The sequence below is a fragment of the Saccopteryx bilineata genome, chromosome 8 (assembly GCF_036850765.1).
Source record: "Saccopteryx bilineata isolate mSacBil1 chromosome 8, mSacBil1_pri_phased_curated, whole genome shotgun sequence".
Lineage (NCBI taxonomy): Eukaryota > Metazoa > Chordata > Mammalia > Chiroptera > Emballonuridae > Saccopteryx > Saccopteryx bilineata.
In genome coordinates this window covers 54,115,570-54,138,696 of record NC_089497.1, presented here as the reverse complement: position 1 = coordinate 54,138,696, position 23,127 = coordinate 54,115,570, and the positions used below count along the sequence as shown (strand labels likewise).

The 23,127-nt window shown below is 48.1% G+C and overlaps 1 protein-coding gene across 25 annotated transcripts in view; it reads right to left on the bottom strand.

The window, feature by feature from the left end:
* Positions 1-23,127, bottom strand: part of KALRN (kalirin RhoGEF kinase) — a 735,103-nt gene that overhangs the window by 126,077 nt on the left and 585,899 nt on the right. For 4 of the 25 annotated variants that reach the window (XM_066240747.1, XM_066240748.1, XM_066240749.1 and 1 more), the window contains exon 1: positions 10,108-10,378. The exons of 18 other annotated variants lie outside the window; for them this stretch is intronic. In XM_066240747.1, the coding sequence (XP_066096844.1) occupies positions 10,108-10,192 (85 nt within the window). In that variant the 5' untranslated portion in view covers positions 10,193-10,378. Of the gene's footprint in view, positions 1-10,107; positions 10,387-23,127 lie in introns of those variants that run through there. 3 more of the 25 variants (XM_066240744.1, XM_066240745.1, XM_066240746.1) reach the window with 2 other exon arrangements.

The following is a 23,127-nucleotide window of genomic DNA, read 5'->3' as shown; positions in this document are numbered from 1 at the left end:
ATAACATTGCTATAGCATATTTCTGAAGAACATACACATATGGAAAAATAGACTAAAAGGATAAAGTCCTTTAATGCGGTTCGTTTAAGTCCGTTAATGCGGTTCTCTCTAGGTAACAGAATTTTATCTATCCAAATGACTTCCCAATGTTTATGTACGAGTTTCTAGGCAAAAAAAAAAAAAAAAAAAAAAAAAAGTTAACCAAGGCTCTCTTTCCCGGTTATAATTTTAAAATGACCTATCTTTGGAAGTATGTCTCAATAAAGAACAGAGGAGTCTGTGGACTTGTTTAGCCTTCAGAGTGAGAAAACTCCCAACACCACAAAAATAAGAAGAGGACGAGAGGGGCAACCTGCAGCTCTAGCCGTGGCGCCTGCTGCTCTCTGGAGGAAGAGCCCTCTTGGTGTGCAGATCGTACATCCAGCAGAAAGTAAAGCTGGAAAGGAGGGAGTTGACACATAAACCAAGGATAAGAATCAATCTGTCTAGTTTGATTCTGGAAAGACTTCTTTCTTTTTTTTTTTCTTTTTTTTATTTTTCTGAAGCTGGAAACGGGGAGAGACAGTCAGACAGACTCCCGCATGCACCCAACCCGGATCCACCCGGCATGCCCACCAGGGGGCGATGCTCTGCCCATCCGGGGCGTCATTCTGTCGCGACTAGAGCCACTCTAGCTCCTGGGGCAGAGGCCAAGGAGCCATCCCCAGCGCCTGGGCCATCTTTTTGCTCCAATGGAGCCTCAGCTGCGGGAGGGGAAGAGAGAGACAGAGAGGAAGGAGGGGGGTGGAGAAGCAGATGGGCGCTTCTCCTGTGTGCCCTGACAAGAAATCGAACCTGGGACTCCTGCACGCCAGACCGACGCTCTACCACTGAGCCAACCGGCCAGGGCCATTCTTTCTTTTTTTTAATGTTTACTTCATTGATTTTAGAGGGAAAGGGAGAGAGCAGGAAAGAGATAGGAACATCTGCTCCTGTGTGTGCCCTGACTGGGGATCAAACCGCTAACCTCTGTGCTTCAGGACTTATGCTCTCACCAACCCAGTTATCCCGCCAGGGCTGGGAAGATCTATTTCTTAACCCAGGGCCATTCCTCATCCCTTCCCACCAAACTTTAACCATTATATTGAATCGATACTAGCAACTGTCACATTTAAGTCTTGTAATGAAATACTTGGTAGCCATTAAAAATATCCTGAAAAAACATCTACACGGAAAGATGTGCAGAAGATGAAGGGAGAGCAAGTTGTAAAGCAGTCTTTAAAATATGAACCCACTTATTTTAAAAGGGTTGGTAAACATATAGAAAAGGATATATGTTAAGTGGTTGAGTGTACCATAGTTGTTTCTAGATGGTTTAGGATTATGCTATAAAGTTAGCTTTCATGACCTCTTTGTTTGCCTAGCTTGATTTTTTTCTATAGTGAGCATAGTTGCTTTAAGAGTGATGAGGAAAACAAAATAAAAGCAAAGGAATCTCAAATGGGAAGAAGGATGTAACAGCTTCCCTGACTGGACCCTTGGGGGCTGAAAAGCTCAATGAATGGGTAGGTGATGCCTAATTCATACACCACCCCCACATGTCCACCGGGCAAGTAAAAGTGAGCAGCCAAGGAGGCCTCTCTCTGCCACTTCAAAAAGCAAGACTCTCTGGGGAAGCAGGAAGCCTTCAGTTATTAAATGCTTTTGCTGGAGCAAGGGGAAGGGAAGAGGGAGGAGTGGGGAGGGGAGAGAGAACAAAGAGAATAGAACAAACCAAAGGGAAAAAAACCAGATAGAGAGCTTGTTAAAACACAGACTTTGGGTCCCACCCCAGAGTTTCCGAATCAATGTATCAACAGGGCTGAGAATCAGTATTTGCATGTTGACATGTTTCCAGGTGACCACAGTGCGGGAACTTCTGCACTGAAGCAGGGAAGAGAAGAAGGTAGGGCCCAGTGTACAACTGAGACCTGAAATCTGCAGAAGCACAGAGTTTGCATTTATTTTAACAATGCAAGAGGCTTGGTTCCTCTTTGGATGGGGAAGATAACACCCTTTTCTGCACGGGAGCAAGAGGCTCTAACGTCGGGAGGCAGAAGTTGGTTAGTCCTGAGAGCTTGCCACATACCGGGTCCTCTAAGAGAACACACATATGCCTACAATTAAACCCATCCCAAGGAACAGCAGATAAACCTGGAAACAAGCTTTTAGGAGGGACTGTCTCAATCTAGGGGCAGAAGGGGTTTCCCTTCCTTTCCACTTGACAGTTTCCTTACTCGAGTCACCAGGACAGCAAGAAATGTGGGACAACCTGCTCTGTGACTCTGATCTTTGCTCTTTTATCTGGCTAAAACCAACCTGGCAGCCTTCTAGCTGCCACGCAGGTGTAACCAGGGCTCCCTTCCTTCCAGGAAGTCCAACACAGATGGTTCTGTCAGCCTGAGAGAAGTGCTCCATTACTTACTAAGCGGACTAAGTGGGGAGCCAAACTACCCATGCCTCCCAATCCGCACGGAATACAGAAGATACCTGCCAACCCTCAGGGCAATGTCCAGACCTTGGGGCTGTTGTGGGCAACAGGTCATGCAAAAACAGCCGGAAGAAGAACCAGCAGAACTTTTTTGCACATCAGGGATGTGCAATAAATCTTGACTGAAATGAACAGAAAGACATAGCCAACATCAAGCGATAGGCAAAAATAACTGATGTCTTACCAGATAACCTACATTCTGAGGATCTGAACTTCAAAACTGGTGTAACTATTTTCCAATTCTTATACCTCATGCTCCCCTCAGAGAGGGATCACTTAAGGATGCTTCGTTTTCTGCCAGTATCTTCTTTCAAATGCTGTTATGTAACACAGTGATCATAATACTAGAAGTGTTCTTTTTTCTTTTTTTTCAAAATGGGTTTAATTTTTTTTTAAAAAGGAAGAAAATCCATATCATACCTTCTAGAGCACCAGCTTTCCTCTCCCCCAGTGACAATGCCGCAGCACTGAGGCAGGTATTACCACAGGGGTCGGGAACCTTTTTGGCTGAGAGAGCCATGAACGCCACATATTTTAAAATGTAATTCCATGAGAGCCATACAACGACCTGTGTACGTTAAGCGTTATCCAATAAAAATTTGGTGTTGTCCCGGAGGACAGCTGTGATTGGCTCCAGCCACCCGCAACCATGAATATGAGCGGTAGGAAATGAATGGATTGTAATACCTGAGAATGTTTTATATTTTTAATGTTATTATTATTTTTATTAAAGATTTGTCTGCGAGCCAGGTGCAGGCATCAAAAGAGCCACGTCTGGCTCACGAGCCATAGGTTCCCGACCCCTGTATTACCTACCACCTGGAGGACCCCCACAGACCTAGCCACTGGGAGTCCCCTGAGGATAAGTATTACAATTACTGTTACCATCAGCAGCTAGCCTTTCTAAAAATTTCTTTTTAATTTATTGATTAATTTGGGGGGGAGGGACACTCTCTTTTTTGCAAGTTTTTTTAAAATTAAATTTATTAGGGTTAACAAGTACACAGGTTTCAGGTGCACAATTCCATTACTCACCTTCTGTACATCATACTGTGATATTCTTGTATGTGTCCTGACCAGGGATTGAACCTGCAACTTTGACATATTGGGACGATAGCTGCCCGGGCCAGTGCAGCAGCTAATCTCTTTAAGCACTTTATATGGCTGGTGCTATGCTAAGTCCTTTATATACACTATCGTAACCAATCCTCACAACCCAATGAGCTCCCCCAATCCATTTCTCCCCAGTACCTAGTGCAGGGCTGGCAGGCGGTCAGCACATAAACACTTCCTAAATGAAGTAAAACCCTGCGCGTTCCATAAAAACCAGCACCCTTCAAAGATGGAATTATAAGAATGCATTTCATTGATTCATTTCCACCTGAAAGGGTACACTTCAAGAAAAGGGATAAGAAAGAACAAGGCAGGGGGGCGCACTTCTCAAACTGAACCACAGGGAAAACCATGAACAGACGTTTATTAAGAACGTGTACAAGCTGCTCTGGGAGAGAAGAGATCCAAAGTGAGAGACAAGCTCAACTAATATTAAAGGCCACTCAGAGCAGACCAGGCCGGTCCAGATCCAAATGGCTCTGGGCAATGTAGTCACCCCCTCCCCAACCCTCCAGAACTACAAACTATTCCACAGTCAACACCCAGGTTCCAGGCTGGGGACTGCCTCTACCCTTCTCCGATGGGTCAGCTTGCCTCTGTCCAGGGGAAGAGAAACCACATGCTCAGGAAGACAGTAAGGGAGATGAGGAAAGAGCACAGGAACGGGGTTCTGGTTCTGAGACTGCAGCCATGTGGCTGGATCTGTGTTGTCCTGTATAAAGGAGACACTCTATTAAACGATCTCCAAGGCTCCTTTGAACTTTCCAGCAGTTAGCCACTCCCATTTGAGAAGCCCCATCAGGTTTCAGAACCAAGCTTTTTCTAGGGCCATTCTTCAGAAAATCCAGGGATTTGGTGTGAAGGAGGGGGCAGGCCATGTGGCCTCTCACTCACTGAGGTGAGCAGCCCTTCAGAAGGATGGGCACTATTCTTAGGGCAGAAGAGCATCATGATTCTCAAGGGGAACATCAGGAAACAGAACAGCAACAGCACTGCTCCAGAGTAGAGCATGTCTGCAATGCTGTCGGCTCAGAAGTGAAGCCCCAGGGTTCACTTGTTCGCTTCTCTTTTGTTTCTTCTCTTATCCTTTTTTCTCTTTCTTTCTTTCTTTCTTTCTTTCTCTCTCTCTCTCTCCCTCCCTCCCTTCCTCCTTCCTTCCTTTTTTCTCCTTCCTTCCTTCCTTCCTCCCTTCTTCCCTCCCTCCCTCCCTCCCTTTCTCCTTCCTTCCTTCCTTCCTTCCTTCCTTCCTTCCTTCCTTCCTTCCTTCCTTCCTTTCTCTTTCCACCCTTTCTTCCTTCCTTTTTTCCCTCCCTCCTTCCTTCTTTTTTTCTCCCTCCCTCCCTCTTTTCTTTCTCTCTCTCTCTCTCTCTCTCTCTCTCTCATAAAAACACAGAGTCTGAAGTTCTGCCTTTTTATTCCAGGTTAAGACCTGCCCCCTGTAGCACCTGGAACCGCTGGGATGACATGCCCACAGCATTATCAGTGACCGCAGGGCCCAGAGTTGCACAGAGAAAGGAAACTCAGCTTCCGTTCCCGGGCTCCACCTCACCCACCAAACCCACACACTCCCATTTCTAACAGGCTCCATTCTGACCAGCAGTCAGTACTGTTCTCTGGTAATGCTTGATGTCCCTATTACTAACCCTCCTCAAAGAATCAGCCATGAGAAGAAAAGCATAGGACTGGCTTGGGGACAGTATGTGTGTGTGGCGATTCTCCCCAGATTAGGGTATATTCCTGGGAGGCAGAGGAAACTAAGAGATATATTGGAAAAACGCGTATGCTAAATGGTTGATTCAATTTTCATGGTGGTAAAGGCACTTCCTGGAAGATGAACAAACCATAGGGTATATATGTTAAGGTCCCAAGAATTTTGTTCCTTGAGTGGTGAATTGTTACAGTAATATAATGTTATAATAATTAAATATATAGAAATATAAAAAATATGGAAGATATATAGAATTAAATTAAGATATAATATTAAAAGCCATTAAGGCAAATAAATAAGGCTATGCCGTCTGGATAGGAATTAATCTAATGTATACAGATATGATAGGCAGACTTTGCCTTTAGTGCAGAGCCCAGTTAGTATGTGTGTGAAGTTATAGATTAAAAATGGCTTGATGTCATAACTCTATAGGTTAACGTAAACAAAAAGCTTCCCTAGGAACACCTTAAAAGTGGCTTGATGTGACATTTCGATACATTTTTTTAAAAAGGTGGTTTGATATGACAATCCTATAGATTGACACCTGACACCTGTTAGAAGGCGTTGGCCAGAAAAGGTACTAATGCTAAGGGCCCCCCTGCTGCGGTAGGCACCCAGACTCCAACACTGAACGTGGACTGTCTCCACGCTGCTCTGACCAAGGACAGCCGAAATGAACACGCCAACGGGGTCCCCTTAGCTGTACCCAGGCCCGTTATAGGATCTGTGAGTAACAAACTGCCTGTGTGATTCTTACAACTAAGTTGTGTGTCGGTTGGTTGTGTCTTTCCTCCAGTGGCAGTTGGTCTCAGCACTGATAAGTAGAATCCTCACAGCTGCCTCAAGAATAGTCTAGAAGAGGCGGCCAGCCCTGCTGTTAAGCAGGAGTGTCCCACTGTGCGGGAAAGTCTAACTGGGGACGCCTGATCAACATAGAGATCAGGCTCTATCTATTAGGACATGAATTAAAGTAAACAATAGTGAAATGTCACAAGGGTTCCTCTCTGAGGTGACCAATACCATTCTAAAGGGACTTGGTATCATGGTTTCACACATTAAATTCAGTTTATAAAATGAGCGGGTTTAATTTACGGGCTAAAGAAGAAACGATCACATCATAAGGTCCTTGCTTAGTGATTCTGGGAGAAGACGGTGTGTGTGTGTGGGGGGAGAAGTTCTAGATGAGAATGACTTGGGATGCCCTGTGAACCCCCATAACCTTTATCCACACTTGATGACATCAGAGTCAAGCTGGAACTCAACTAACTGCCTTTGTGGTCAAAGAGGCATGGGGATGTCCCCCCAGACCCTTCCCTGTGAGCTGATTCAGCCTGGGTAAGTCACTACTCCTCCACTTCTGATAGACTCAGACTCCTGTCACCGTCTCACGGTGTAGGTGGGGACACACGATGGGCTTGGAATGCAAGGACAATGATACAGCAATAAACGAGTATAAATAAACCCTGCACACACCATGGAGAAGCAGAGGAGGAGGGTAATCAGGAAAGGTTTCTAAGGAGGGACTTTGGTCCACATACCCAAAGTTAATTACAAGTTGACTAGAAAATTAAAGGCTCTGAAACTGGCTTCCACCTACAAGGTCAGAAAAATCTTCTAGGCTCCGTGATCTAAGAAGTCACAAAGTTCAGCCTGCAACACAGGACTTATCCATGTGATTTGAAATCCCTTTGTCACTCTGAAACAAGTCGCTTTTTTAAATTTTAAGATAACTAAAAGAGAATCCAGACTGCCCCACTTCTTCAGGCTTAAAGGAAAGTATAAGGAGGCAAAGCAGTCCTGAAACTGCCCACAGAGTGTGACATCAGTGACTAATCACCCTTCAGACACATGCAGGCCATTATCACTCATTTGGCTATTTTCACTTCCAGAGAGGCAGTTACAAATGTATTTGTTGTCTTGCTTCCTTCTCACTTGATCTCTATTTTCATCCTACTATTGTTTTTCCATTTTCTTGCCCTTCAACACCAATTTCAAGGTAGGGAAGAAAGATCACCTTTCATCAACCACCATTACCATACTCAAATTCAATAGAACCAAGAGAAAATTAGAGAGTTGGCTTTCATCACTTTTCCAAATCGAGAAACAAGCTCAACTAATTTCATTCCATATTTTTTCTCAAATACACTATTTAAGAGCCACACAAGTACATCGCTCAATCCTTGAGTCTTATCCTAGTGCTAACAATTACAACCGCTTAGAGTTTACCAGAGACAGTCCAGAGAAAGCTAATAGAAAGCCAGTTAGCTTTGAGTCAAAAATAACCAGAACATTCCATTTCCCCTTGGTTCCCTTTCCTCAGACTTTAGAAGGAAGTGTCCTTTAAACCCAGGGGGACTGGAAGCCAGTTAGTGAAGGTCCCTTGAATTGGGAACCACGGTGGTGGGTGAGTTCCAACCCATCAGCTTCAGAGTGCAGCTAGCTACTCGAGGGGTAGGAAAGAGCCAAGTTCTCAGGAGAAGTGATTGAGACCAAATAACCAGCTGCTTTTATTTAAAAGAGGAAGCTGCCTTTCAATTGTATTAAGTCTGAACAACCAGAGAAACTGGTTTAACTGAAAAGGGCAGCAGACCTCCCTGGCTGATAGGCCCTCCACCCCATGCAGCCTCTCAGACTCTCACATCCCTGGGCCCTTCGCTGTGATGCAACTGGGCCAACTTCTCTCCATTCAGTTTTGGGGCTCTAGGCAACGTACTCAAGCTCGGTGCAAGACCTTATCAATCTTTTCAATCTGCTTCTGAAGAGATGCCTGCAGGCTGGGTGGACAGAGGGAGCCCCAGGGGAGTGCCCGGACACCTCAGATACTATCACCCTGCCCCGCTGGAGCAAGAGGCTAACTCACCTCCCCCACCATCTTCCTCAGATTTGAGCCCCAGTTTTCCATCTTCACATATCAGACCTAGGAAAGAGTCAAGAGTAGAGAGGGAGGAGGTGACAAGGCACCCACCTTTGTTACCCTCCTTTCCCCTTTAAAGCTGCTTTCATTGCTTGGGCCTGTTGGGTCCTTCAATGTTCAGCTGAGGGTCTCCTGCTCTGGCTCCTTCAATATACCCCCTTTCTCCCTGGGCCCCCACTCCAAGCCAGAGAGCCTGCAGCCACCCATTTCCCAATGCTGCGGGCGGGGGCAGCCCAGCCTGCGCCCTGAGCGTGCTTCCCAACCCCTCCTCAGCCACCGCACAGAGGGACAGCCAGAGCAATCCACAGAGCCAAGGCTGGAGGAGAGACCCTGAGAGAATTGCTCTGTAGGGAAGCTGGGCTGCCACACATCTGGAAAAGCGCCCAAGTCCCTGAATTCTGCCTCTGGACAGGAAATGGACTCCCAAGAAATCCAGCTCTGAAACCCATCACCATGGAAGAAGAGCAAACCCACCCAGTCAGACTCCCTTCGGCTATTTCCTGCTTTCTCGCCCTTGTAATACCCACTTCCTTCCATTCCCGGTCTTGGTTTTAAAGGTCTCTGAAGTAGGCTTGGATTTTTGTGAGGGCCCTGGCCCTCTATGATGCTTCCTCCATCTGAATTCTGGCTTTGAGAGCTGGCTACCACACAGTTCCAGGCTGTTCTAATTAAATGCAGACTAGGGGAGTCTAATGCTGGGATTATGAACATTTTTGATTTGGGGAAACGTCCTTCAGATTTAATTCATATTTGTAGCCTTATCTGCTCAGGATGCAGCCCACGTCAGGGCGTGTAATACGTGGCATAGAAGATGGTGAAAGGTTATTTGGATAAAGTTTATTCATCAGTAACGCAGAGGCAAAGTTCCATTTGGACTTTGTTAGACAACAATAAGGACAGAGACTAGGGCACTGTAAATGGGGGGTGGAGGTGACAGGTCTAATGGATGATACTTAAAAGGGGCAAATGTCAAGTGAGCAGCTGAAGTCTCACTTCTAACCACACAGAGACAGAATCTCTCTTCCCCTACCCTCCAAGCTAAAGTGTTCAAGTGGCACGATGGCTTTAGGGACATCTGCTCACTCTGTCTAGGAAAACCGGATTTCTTTTTCAGGAGAGGCTACACAACTGATAACCTCCCCTCGGTCATGCTTCTCGCCATCTTGTTTTGCAGGCTGATTTTGGGAAAATCAGTTGCTTCCTGCAAGTCTCCTCAACAACATTAAACTAAGCAAAATAATTAAATTCAGTCCTAATTGGGTACATTGAGAGTTCTTGGTTAATTAATGAACCAAACTCTGGTCCGGAGCTGCAAACCTACTTAGGCCAGCCAAAGCCCAGAGGGAGGAAAAGCCCCACTCCAGGCCCCAAAGAAAATAGTCACTTTGGCAAAAATAGTTCCTGGTGTAGAGACAAGTGTCAAATACATTCCTATACCGAAGAGTCATCAGTTATTCCCGCAGCTGAGATCCATATGTAAATGAGAGCAGGGAACTGCGACTCTGCCACTGTGGGGACGCACACAGCTCCAGACGCACCCCCCTCACCCCCCCCCCCCCCCCCCCCCCCGCCTCCACACCGCACTCCCCTACAGGCTGGCGCCCTGACAGCCAAAGTCGCCGATAAGTAACAGTTTCCAAACTGCTGTTCTCAACCAAGTCAGAAGCTCACCGAGACACAGCGAGCGAGTCCGCGCGCCTTCTACCAGAGACACCGAAGTCAACGCGGGTCACGGGTCGCGGGTCGCAGCAAACTCTCCCTAGGCGCCCTCCCACCACCCACCCCTCTTTCTCCCACCGCCCCTCGAAGGCAGCCGTCCCAGCCTTTTGCTAAAAGAAGGCGCAAATGCCGACAGCCACTCACCTTTGCAGGGGAAGCAACAGCAGCACTTAGCAAAGAACCACCTGAAAGACAGACCTCGGCCGTAAGCCCGGTCGCCGCCCTTCATGCTGCCGCGCGGCCCCAGCGCTCCGGCATGGCCCGGGGCGCCAGCAGCGGGTGGCAGCGCAGCGGGCTGCGAACTTCAGCGCCGCCGGCCGGGAGCCAGCCCCCAGCCCCGCCCTCGCTCCTGCCCGAGCGCTCTCCGGGCACCCACCGCAGCGACTCTTCGACTTTCTGGGAGCCAGAGCCACCTTGGGGGGGAGAGGCGGGGCCCGGCGAGGAGGCGGGCCTGAGGGGGCGGAGTTCCAAAGTCCAGCTGTTCGCTGGAGTCCCGGCCAGCGGCACGGCCCAGAGCCTTATGCCACGCCCCCTGTGGCTGGGGTCTCAGGGCAGGCTGGGGAGGGCCGTCTGCTGTACACTCGCGCCCCCCCCCTCCCCCCCCCGTACAAAACCGGTGCGTCTCCTGGGCAGCTTCCTCTCCTCAAAGGCCACCACGATCAGCTTTAGCTTAATACATACAGCCAGAGGAGACCAAAGGCTTGGGACTGGAGGAGATTTAGGTTCAAGACCCAATAATGCTTTTTCTCTCTTAACAGGTTCACCCTCTCCTTCCATGGACAGCCTCCTCTGCATTGAAAATACTGTCACCTATCTCTCTTCTTTCCTTCCTTTTAATATTTAACGTTAATATGACAATAGTGCCTCCCCTTTATTTATTTATTTTTTTAAATTGGCTCCCAGGCTGTAATGCTGTTGTGTGAAAATACTCTGGATTTGGAATCATAACACCCAAGTTCAAAGCTGTTTTGCTACCTACTAGCTGTCTGAGGTCAGGCAAGTCACTTCACTGGTTTTTATCTTCAATTTAATTATTTAAAAAAAAAAGGGAAAGAGACAGACTTCCAAAGTTAAAAATTGCTAATAGAATTTTAAAAGACATACCCATGAAACTACCTGCCAGAGAGATATTGAATAGTTGCAGTCACGGGCAAGGCTGCAGAGGGTCTCCAAACCTCTCGCCTGTGGTGGAAGGCTTCCATCCACCCCCACCCCACCCCACCCCCACCACACACCCACTGGCGCAGTCATTCCTTTATCATAGCCCTATCCTTTTCCTCTCTAAATCTTTTTCAGATTTCAAGTCCAAGCCCATATTCCTTCTCCCCCCAAACCCATATGGACCACATCAACTGGACCCAGCAAGAATCACTGTGTTTATTACTTGCAAGGCATCTCTCCCACTCCTTTGTGTCCAGGTTTAGGAAGCAGGGATTGCTAGAAACATGCAGCACTCTTAGAGTTCATAGAGCTCATTCATCAAAAACAAAACAACAACAACAAAAAAACTATTAGTTTGTGAGAGGAATATAAAAACTGAAGCTTGACCACTCAGGTAATCAACTCCCACCTTAGAGAGAGACAGCCAAAGGGCAAGACTTTTAGGAACTACCAAGATTTGGGGCTTCCTTTCTCAGTCTGAGCTCGGTTTAGAGTTATCTCTCTATGTCGTGGCATCTGCCTCATGGTTAGAACACAGTAGATGCTCAGGAAATGGTATCAGACAACTGAGTAACAATCTCTAACATATACTGAGTATTTATTTGTGCCAGGCAGTTTCCTAATAATAGCTTTTTATTGATTCATTTGTCCACCCGAAAAAAACCCTGATAAGGTAGGGTCCTCTTTTACATCTGAGGAAACTGAATGCATAAACTATAATGAGACTTTGATAAGGTTTAACCCTAAAAAGAAACTCTAAATACAAAGCTCCACCTCAGAGGAATAAACAAAATCTAAAGTTAAAATCTGATTTCTAGTTCTACTACTGCCATCTTCCTGCTGGCTCCTCCTGGCAGAATTACATAAGAATCTCATTGTCGAGCAGGGAATGGGCCTCTGGTGCTCCTTATACAAAACAGAGAAATGAACGGTCAAATTGTTTATGTAGCCATCACCCCACATTCCTGGTTCACTGATCATCCTGACTCTTTGGTCTGTCTCACCTTGCCAGCTGAACTACTGCAGGATCATAGTTATCTTGGGTTTCAGTTCTGACCTGTGGCAACCAGTACTGTGGTCTCCTTCTCTCTTCCATATCATCAAAGACAACACCCATTTTGCTGTGCTTTGCAAGCCTTGAGCAGAAAATGGCCAGCACCTTCAGCCTTTCTAAAAGGGAACTTTATTTGCTTGTGATCGCTGCATGGGGGCCATGATACCAGAATCAGTAGATATCTGGTCTACCCACTCAATCCACCTCTTTGGGTACTATGTGCCAGGCTCTGTCCGAGGCATCAGGTCTATACTGGTGAGAAAACCAATCCCAGCCCTTGCAGAGCTAGCCATTAACAAAGACTCTCCATGAAATGTGAAAGAAAAGGGATCAACATCAGATATTTGACCAAGTTTTGAGTTGAGGGATTTAAGAACATAGGTGCCTAAATCCTGTAACCTGCATCTAGATGTTTTAAGGTGATATCCTCAGGACAATTGAAAGGGGATGGTAGGTCAGTGGTTTTTAAACATTGGCATTTATTAAAATCATCAGGCCTGACCTCTGGTGGCGCAGTGGATAAAGTGTCAACCTGGGAACACTGAGGTTGCGGGTTCAAAATCCTGCACTTGTCTGGTCAAGGCACATATGGGAGTTGATGCTTCCTGCTCCTCCCCCTCCCCCCTTTCTCTTTCTCTCTCTCTCCCTCCCTCCTCTCTAAAATAAATAAATAAAAATAAAAAAAATAAAAAAAAAATCATCAGGGAAACTTTAAAAAAATAATACGCATTAGCGTTTTTGTGGAGTTTTATTTATTTGTTTGTTTCTAGGCTCTCCAGGTGATTCCCAGGTGCAAGCATAATTAGGAACCATTGAAGACTGGTTCTCCTCACACCTTGACCACCACTCCCTCTGCCGCCACTGTGCGCTGCTTCAAGATTCATATTAATTCACTTTGGGTGCAGGTGGGCATTAATAGTTTTAAGAGTTCCCAGGTGCTTGTAATATGCAGCATAATTTGAGAACCACTGGTATAATGTGGCGGTTCTCAAACTTGAGTGTGCACCAGAATTACCAGGAGGCTGAGTTAAAACACAGACTACTGGGCCCCACTCCCAGAGTTCCTGATTCAGTAGGCCTGGGTGGGGCCTGAGGATCTGCATTTCTCTAAGTTCCCAGGTGTGCTGATGTTGTTGGTATGGGGACGACACTTTGAGAACCACTAGCATAGAGGATTTCTGACTCTCTTCCACCCCTGTTTGTGATCTATGCTCACTTCTTTTTACAGTAGCACCTTAATTGTTCTTTAAGGAACCAGTCCCCCTCCATTCTCAGACCATGTTTTAAGTATGGCTGATCTTCCCCACCCCCACCCCCACCCCCACCTCCACCTTCATCTCCACCTCCACCTTCCTCTACTCCAAGGATGGGCCCATCTTCCATACTTGGCCAGTCATTCACAGGGACTGGTTGAGATTTTAGCCAATGAGCAAGCACCATGAGACCTTAGCAAGAACTACTGGGAAAGTAGCTTCCCACAAGATTTCTAAGTTGGTACAATGTTAGCCTAAAGCAGCTGGAGTTGATAGGAAGCAGCTACCTGAGAATAAAGCCAGGTGGAGGAAAGAGATGAGATAGATGATAGATGGGTAGATAGATGAGAGGTTTGATAATATCCTCTGAATACCTAGATATACTTTTTCCCAAAGCATTATTGATCCCTGGACTTTGAGTCCTCCAATAAGCTCTCTCTCTCTCTCTTTTTTTTTTTTTGCATAAGACAGTTGATCTTATAAGTTATACGTCTATAACTCTATAACTTCACGGTTTTCAAACACCTAGCCACCCACTCCCAAAGTTCAGGCTAAGAACCTGAGCTATAGCAATATTTTTAGAGTGTTCTTAATTTCCAAACAGATGGCTGAGTCTTATTCTTATTTTTGGCAGAATTTGTCTTTTAGTGGTCCCTCCAGCCCAAGTCTGTTCTACATGAATTAGGCGTTCTACTACCTATGTATCTAGTTTATGTCTCATCTCATCTCCATTCCTCATAACAGTGACCCCAAACAATTCCTGACGGCCTCGGCCTGCAGACACACTGGGCTGGGTATGCCACAGGCTGGCCCTGGTACTGGGGACTACTAGGACTGCCCTCTCCCTCCTGGTTAGCCACAGGCTTCAGGAACCCTGGACCAGGACCTCAAGCATCTGCCCTTTCCACCTATAGACATATGTTAGTGAAATTTTTTACTGTAGGATTGTTCTCTTCAGATTTATAGGAACAGAGTTTTTCAAAGTCATACTTTCCCATATTTCTCAGTGAGAGCGCGGCCCAGAGACCGAAGGAAAAGCCACTGCGCCTAGATACTCCCGTAAGTCCTCCTGAGTGTGACAGCACAGTCCACAGCTCTCCCAGACACACTCGCACCGGCTCAGGGAGGGCTGCGGGCTCCTTCCTCGCGAACAGGGAGGACGGGCCTGTTCCCTCGTCCCACGCACCCCAGCCCATCACTGACCTGTCCTGGCCTCCAGCAGAGCCTCTCACTTCTACACCCACTCCAGGTTCTGATCCAGATTCATATCTACGGTTTCCAAAAGCTCTGCATGTGATTTCAGTGTGAAGTCAAGGTTCAGAACCACAGACCCTGGGGCTCAGGGCCCTGACACGCATACCCTGCATGGTTAACACAGAGTTTGGGGAGCACCTGGACTCAAAGGCTGTCACTTCCTCAAATTCTAATCACTGGTGCCTTGACTCAGCTCCGCCACCCACCTGTTTGCGCTCCACGCACGCTCCTTAACCCTCATCCTCCCTATGCAGACTTCCACCGGTGAATGCACTGATTGCTGATGCCAGGGCGGTTCACAGTTTTCCCCAAATTACCCCGTCCTGGCTTCCACTTACGACGGTGGCTTAAAGCTCAAAGATTCTTGCCCCGTATTGATCATGTATTCAACAAATGGCTGGGTTCTGACCATCGACTCCCCGCAGGCCACTGAGCCAAGCCGTGTATGGGAACTCACATTGGAGTTTATGTGAGAAATATGAAGTGAATTAGGACGTTCCCTGGACAAAGACGGGGAATGGGGAAGTTCTAGGAGAAGCAGTTGGTTCGATTCGTGTGTGTGTGTGTGTAAAAGGAACCTGGAGACAGACCATGACTGGACATGAGTAGAGGTTTTATCTTTATGAGAAAAAGAGGAGCTGAGATGATCATCAGTGACCAGAAACACTTAAGATTATAGAGGAAAGGAGGTGCAACATTTAACTGGAACTCCAAATGTATCTTTTAAAATTGTGTAATGCCCACGTGGGTAGTTATTCCCTGCTAATATGTGCTATCTTAATAGAGTCTACAGAGAAAGTATGATTGCCAACATGCACGGTAACCTTTCCCCCTATTATCTTGTTTAGTGTGGTCTAACCACTGCACCACCGCCAGCCCTGTGGGTACTACCACGCCCCTGGCCACAGCTCCCAGACTCCACTGACTACACCATCACTTAGCTCATCCCACAGGTGTAAATGGGTTCCTCTGCGCTTGTCCACCCGTCACCTGTGTCTGCCTCTCTCTGGCTGTCTCACTCATCCTCAAGAAAGTTAAGCTCCAGCTCATCCTGTCAATCATCCTCTTTGTTTTCACTGATCACCTTCCCGTCTGAGCCAGACCCCGGGAGAGGGGGTTGGTTCCGACAGCGCTGACGAAGGCTGTGGGAGTTCACAGAAGACCCAGGTGTCTCCCCAGAACAGCTGATGCTCGTGTTCTGCAGGGACGAAGAGGTAGGGCTGCAGGCAGCCAGGGCGCGCTCCTGGAGATCTGCTCAGGAAGAGGCGAGCAATTTATCACAATGAAAGATGACTGGAGCTGGAGTTGCTAAGAACAAACAACTCCAGGTTGCCTCCACTTCCAAAAATGTTTACTTCTAAGTAGGTCAAAGTGTCCCCAAAGTAGGGCAGTGGGAAGTGCCAGTCTACCACTTTGATGGAGTTTCAAGTTAGGAAGGCTTACCATTGCTCAGTGTCCACTCTGAAGGGTGGTGTTTCAGTTCTGACTGTGGGTGCCACCTCCCTCCCACGGGCAGGAGCAGCCGCAGCAGCACACAGAGGCAGAGGCAGAGGCAGAGGCAGAGGCAGAGGCAGAGGCAGAGGCAGAGGGACAGGCAGAGGGAGCGCCATGGAGAGGAGTCTGATATATTAGAAGCGAAGTACATTTTGCCTTGATGTAACTCAGGTCAGCTTCTTGAAGATTTCAATACTAGGAGGTACTTCTATGTAAGCACCTATGTGGGAAGCACTGCCTATCCTTACATTTATAACTTTCAACAATTCTGAATAAATGAGAGGTGCTTGCTCCATGTGTGCCCAGAGGACTTCTCAGGGAATAGGATGTCAAAAAGTTCCTCAGTCAGAGCTCCTAGTGTCAGAGCATTACTTCCTGTTCCCATCCTCAGGCTCCTGCTAAAGCCGAAGCCGGTATAGTTTTAGAGGATGGAGGATGCGCTGAGCCTGGTCCTTCACACATGAACTCCTCCCCCTCTCCCTCCCTCTCTCTCTTCCTTCCTTTACTGAAAACTTCTTATATGCCAGCCCGTGTTCTAGACGCTGGGGATGAAGCAATGAACAAAACAGACAAAATCCCTGCACTGCAGGGAAGCTCGGGGGGCGGGGCAGCGGGAGGAGTAGACACTAAGCATGGACAATTATGGCACGCAGTGACTAATGCAACGAGGACCAGTGAAACAGGGCAAGGCTATAGAGTGTGAAGGGAGAGGGCAGGAGTGAGGGAAGACCTTTCTCATCAGGGGACATTCAAGGAGAGGAGTGGAGTGTGGCAGCAAGCCATCCAGGTCTCAGGATCTGGAGACCCGGAGTGTCCCAGGCAGGGGAACGAAAGAGCGCGTGCCTCTGCTGGAGAACTGTCAGGCCAGCTGCTCAGCACAGTGGGAGGATGGAGTATGAGGATGCCCCCTAAGATGTGCACATCCTAGCCCGCAAAACCTGTAAATATGTGACTTTACACAGCAAAAGGGGCTTCGTAGATGTGGGACCTTGAGCTGCGGAGACTGTCCTGGCTGACCCAGGTGAGCACAGTGTAGCACGAGCCTCCTTAAAAGCAGAGCACCTTTCCCACAGTGGTCAGAGGGAGACATGACTTCGGAGAGGATCAGAGAGGTGCCACGCTGCTGGCTGGGAAGGAGGAGGAAGGGGCCACGTGCCCAGGAATGCAGGCAGCCTCCAGAAGGTGGGAAAGGTGAGGAAGCCGCTTCTCCCTGAGAGCCTCCAACAGGAACACTGCTCTGCTGACATCTCGAGTTTAGCCTAATGGTACCCCGTTGGATTGCTAACCTACAGAACTGCAGGAGCAGAAATGTGTTGTGTGAAGCCCCCAGGCTGTGGCAAGTTGTCCCAGCAATGAAAGGAAATGAAGGCATATGAGATGAAGTCAGAGAATGGGCTCTGGGGCAGGTCCTGCAGAGGCTCCTTGCAGACACACAAAACACGTGGTTTTTACCCGAAGTGAGACTGGAGCCGAGACAATGGCTGGAGCCGAGCAGGAGCTGCAGCCCAGGCCTCTTCCCTGCAGCCAGGAGCCAGTAAGGGCCATTGCCCATTTGCCCACTTGAGTACAAAGGTAGGCGACCATACCCACTGTGGCCCACAGTGCCCTGTGGAAAGTGAGACAGTGGGCACTCTATCAGAACCCACATCCTGGCTGGGGCTGGAGGACAATGGTGGGACGGCTAGACAGCCCAGCCGAATGCCCACGGCAGGGACAAAGAAAGGGACGGACTCTTCCGTGCGTGGATGGCCACTCCGCTCCTGGAGGACAGGCAGCGGGCGTTAAACATGGCAAGCGTTGTGAACTGTCACACTTCGCATCCACATTGCAGAGTTTGGGCTCAACGAATGGTTTCAATCCCACACAGGTCCTGGGTGAGGGGGAGTAGTTCTCAAGGTTCAAGGGACTCAGGGGGAGGCACTGTGGTGTGGAGAAGAGGATCCTTGTCCTGCCACGTAGCATCAGAATGCCTCCGCCAAAGCCTCTTGAGCGGCAACCTTTAAGATCCATTCACCTATGACCTTCCCTGAGCAGACAGGGTGGGCACATCCCTGCCGCCAGACCACCGCCCTCCTCCTGGGCTTCCCGAGCCACACTTTGGTGCCTGTCATTTCGGGTCCCTTTATGCTTTTGAGGGGAGAGTGTTTCAGCTTAGCTCACTCTAAGTAAGAGGAAATCTTATTGGCTTCTTTGAGGGGAACATGTTGTTTGCTGGGGCATCACAGAGCCAGAGGGACTGCTGGTGGCAGGCTGGAGACAGGGCCCGCACAGGCCAGGAGTGGACACCGAGGGGAGAGGTGGAGACAGGGCCCGCACAGGCCAGGAGTGGACACCGAGGGGAGAGGTGGAGACAGGGCCCGCACAGGCCAGGAGTGGACACCGAGGGGAGAGGTGGAGACAGGGCCCGCACAGGCCAGGAGTGGACTCCGAGGGGAGAGGTGGAGACAGGGCCCGCAGAGGCCAGGAGTGGACACCGAGGGGAGAGGTGGAGACAGGGCCCGCAGAGGCCAGGAGTGGACACCGAGGGGAGAGGTGGAGACAGGGCCCGCACAGGCCAGGAGTGGACTCTGAGGGGAGAGGTGGAGACAGGGCCCGCACAGGCCAGGAGTGGACTCCGAGGGGAGAGGTGGAGACAGGGCCCGCAGAGGCCAGGAGTGGACTCCGAGGGGAGAGGTGGTGCAGACTAGGACACCATGTCAGGGCCTCTGCAAAAGCCATGGGTGAAACTGGAGCTAGAAACAGAGCCTTGATCCTTCAAACAGTCCTGGAGAGGATCCACGCTGGAAACGCCAGGCTCACTCTGACAAAGGTATCAGAGCCAGGCTGAAGGGCAGGCAGGGAAATGGACATTAATGGACCGCCTCTGGTACACCCAGGTACACCCAGGCTGGGAAGTTAACATCAGGGAAGAAAGCACCATTGCCCTATTTGATAGATTTTAAATATGGGTCTCAAGGTCATCAGCTATTCAGGGCCTGGCCAGGATTCAGACTCAGGTGTTCCACCCCAAGACTCTTAGTTACGCCACACCCTCGCCTCCTCCTACAGCCGGCTCCAGACCGTGGGGAAGCCGTGTGGTAGCCAGGTCACTTCCGTTTTATTCTACATATTAGCCTGTGCAGCAGACAGTGAGACCAACTTCACAGTTTAAAAGCAGTTATAGCCCTGGCTGGTTGGCTCAGCGGTAGAGCATTGGCCTAGTGTGTGGAGGACCCGGGTTTGATTCCCAGCCAGGGCACACAGGAGAAGCGCCCATTTGCTTCTCCACCCCTCCGCCGCGCTTTCCTCTCTGTCTCTCTCTTCCCCTCCCGCAGCCAAGGCTCCATTGGAGCAAAGATGGCCCGGGCGCTGGGGATGGCTCCTTGGCCTCTGCCTCAGGCGCTAGAGTGGCTCTGGTCGCAACATGGCAACGCCCAGGATGGGCAGAGCATCGCCCCCTGGTGGGCAGAGCATCGCCCCTGGTGGGTGTGCCGGGTGGATCCCGGTCGGGCGCATGCGGGAGTCTGTCTGACTGTCTCTCCCTGTTTCCAGCTTCAGAAAAATGAAAAAAAAAAAAAAACCCAAAAAAACTAAAAGCAGTTATAGGCCCTGGCCGGTTGGCTCAGCAGTAGAGCGTCGGCCTGGCGTGCGAGGGACCCAGGTTCGATTCCCGGCCAGGGCACATAGGAGAAGCGCCCATTTGCTTCTCCACCCCGCCCCCCTCCTTCCTCTCTGTCTCTCTCTTCCCCTCCCCGCAGCCAAGGCTCCATTGGAGCAAAGATGGCCTGGGCGCTGGGGATGGCTCCTTGGCCTCTGTCCCATGCGCTAGAATGGCTCTGGTCGCGGCGGAGCGACGCCCTGGAGGGGCAGAGCATCACCCCCTGGTGGGTAGAGCGTGGCCCCTGGTGGGCGTGCCAGGTGGATCCCGGTCGGGCGCATGCGAGAGTCTGTCTGACTGTCTCTCCCCGTTTCCAGCTTCAGAAAAATACAAAAATAAATAAATAAATAAATAAAATAAAAAATAAATAAAAGCAGTTATACTGAACGCTGCCACCATTGTGGTTCCTAGCCTCTCTGTGAGATGGGCATTTTTATCAGCTTCTCATTGCATAGACGCAGGAACTAAGAGTGTATGACTTTCATTCATTCCACACCCCGTCCATTTCCCAGCCCCTCTGACTCCCTGAGAGCCAGACCCTCCCCTGCTTCCTCAAAGATTTGTAGGTGCCATCCTAAGTAAAATACAGGCTGATTGTAATATATTAGGTTGACCTACTTAGAAATTGCTAATATTCAACCATTTTTTTAAACTATAAAAATGGCCATTTCATGTGGTTCAATCTACTAAAGTAGGCCTCAAATAAAGATATTTATGCTAGGCTTGGATGAATTAAATATAAGATACTCAGGTTGTCACTTGAGGTTACCAAGGGTATTTACCTGATATGGAGAAAAGAAAAAGCAGACATATTTAGAACCAAAAGGGACACTAGAGGTAATTCAGGAAGATATGGATGTAAAGTAACAAAAATGCCATTTTAGAGCAAATCACAATATGAAGGACAGTAGAGAATGACCAGAAAAAAAGACAAGCCCGTAGAGAGGCTCGGCATGGAAGGCAGTGGCCTCTAAGTCCTGTGCCCCGAGAGGAGGGGACAAGAACAGGTCTGCGAGGGAGACCAGGAGCTCCTGATGTGCAGGGAGAGCCATGTGGCTGCACGTTCCGAAGTCCAAGGGTGGTTAAGGGGACTGCAGAACAGCACACACAGGTAATCACTTTATATAAATTTGGATTATTGAATTTAATCCAAAATGCTTTGTTCTGCTCTAAGGATTTGATTAAAGAATAGACGGAGAAATTGCTATGCTCTTATTAAGTAGTACCTTAAGAAAGAAGGTTGCATTTTATGTGCAAATCAAATTCCCTTGTTTTAGATCAAGATCAGAAGGAGAGGAAGAATGAGAATTTCGTCCTGGCCCGTTGCTCAGTTAGTTGGAGCATTATCCTGAAGCGCCAGAGGTGTGGGTTCAATCCCTGGTCAAGGCACATGCAAGAATCAACTAATGAATGCATAAATAAGTGGAAGAAATTGGTGTTTCTCTCTCTCTTTCTCCCTTCTTCTCTTTCTCTAAAATCAATAAATAAATCTAAAAAAGAAAAGAACTGCTGGGGCCTGACCTGTGGTGGTGCAGTGGATAGAGCACTGACCTGGAGTGCTGAGGCTGCCGGTTCAAATCCCCAGGCTTGCCCAGTAAGGCACATACAGGAAGCAACTACTATGCAACTACAATGAGTTGATGCTTCTCACTCCTCCCTACTCTGCTCTCTCTCTCCTGTCTCTAAAATCAATAAATAAAATCTTAAAAAAAAAATAAAAGGACTTCTGGGTATCAATACAATGAGAATTGGGACTGGGGATTAGGGGGAGCAATGTCAGGAAGTACCTGGATTTCAGCACTAAATAAGGAATTTTCTAACCATCAGCATTGCAGTAAGATGCAATGGGCTTCCTCTGGATGTGAAGCGTCCCCAGTCCCTGGGAGTGCTCCTGCAACGTTTGGCTGACCATCTAGCAGTAACATTTCAGAAGGGGGGCCTTGTATTGGGGCCTGAGTGAACCAGAAGACCTAAGGTGCTTTTCAATTCTAAGATTCCAAGAGCCCATAAAAGCCAATGTTCTAAAGCGAAATGAAATCTAATCAAGGAGCACTTTGGCTCAGTCATAAAAGAGAACGTTTAATTCTAACATTTTAAAATTCAGAAACATGACTAGGAGCTTCTTTTAGAATTGTTATCAATGCATCTCTGTTTATCTTTAAGCACACCTATCTTCCAGAAGTCTCGGCACTCAGGTTAATTACATTTCTTATTCAAATACAGTATCTTATTCAAATTGTTATTCTTATCCAACAGTACTGTGATTTTTAAAAATAACCATAACCACTATTTTCATTGGAGACACACTAGATTCATCTATGTTATTCTTTACCCCCCTCTTTTTATTTTATTAAATGTAATGGGGTGAATTACAAATGTAATTGGTTAATAATAGCTATGTTTTGTTGTTTTTAGTGAGAGTAGGGGAGACGGTGAGGCATATACCCTGACCAGGATTCACCTGGCAAGCTTCACACTTGGTGATACTCTGCTCATATTAGGCTGTTGCTCAGCAACTGAGCTATTTTTAGTGCCTGAGGTGAGGCTCCACAGAGCCATCTTCAGCACCCAGGTTCAATTTGCTTGAACCAATCGAGCCATGGCTGTGGAAGGGGGAGAAATAGATAGATAGATAGATAGATAGATAGATAGATAGATAGATTAGATAGATAGATAGATAGATAGATAGATAGATAGATAGATAGAAGGGGATGGGTGAAGGGTGGAGAAGCAGATGGTTGCTTCTCCTATGTGCCCTGGCCGGAAATTGAACCCAGGACATCCACTTACCAGGCTGATACTCTACCACTGAGCCAGTCAGCCAGGCCCGCATGTTATTCCTAAATAAGATTTTGTGGGCTAGCATGGTAACCAGTTCCCATCCTCACCCATCATACTCGCATGGTTTTGTTCTATGAGGAAGTGAGTTCTAAATTTCAAAGTGGCTCCTCATAGCTGATCAGTTACAGATGTGGGGCTGGACAGATGGTGTGGGAGTGTGCATCCGTGAGCTGTAGTTTGTAACATGTCATTTCATACCCGAGAGGAAATGTTTGAGAATGTTCATCCTCCAATTATTTTTCAGCTTCCCACGGTAAAGCCCTATATTAGGCTTTGTGGAGGAACTGAACGCTTGAGAATAGTTTCCTTAGTACAGAATGATACTGAAAAGTTTTGAGTGAGTGTGTGTGTGTGTGAGAGAGAGAGAGAGGGGGGAGAGAGAGAGAGAGAGAGAGAGAGAGAGAGAGATTGACTGACTTTTGGTAGGCTCTCCAGAGTCAGTAGGCAGGAGGAGCCTGTAAGTATCTGGA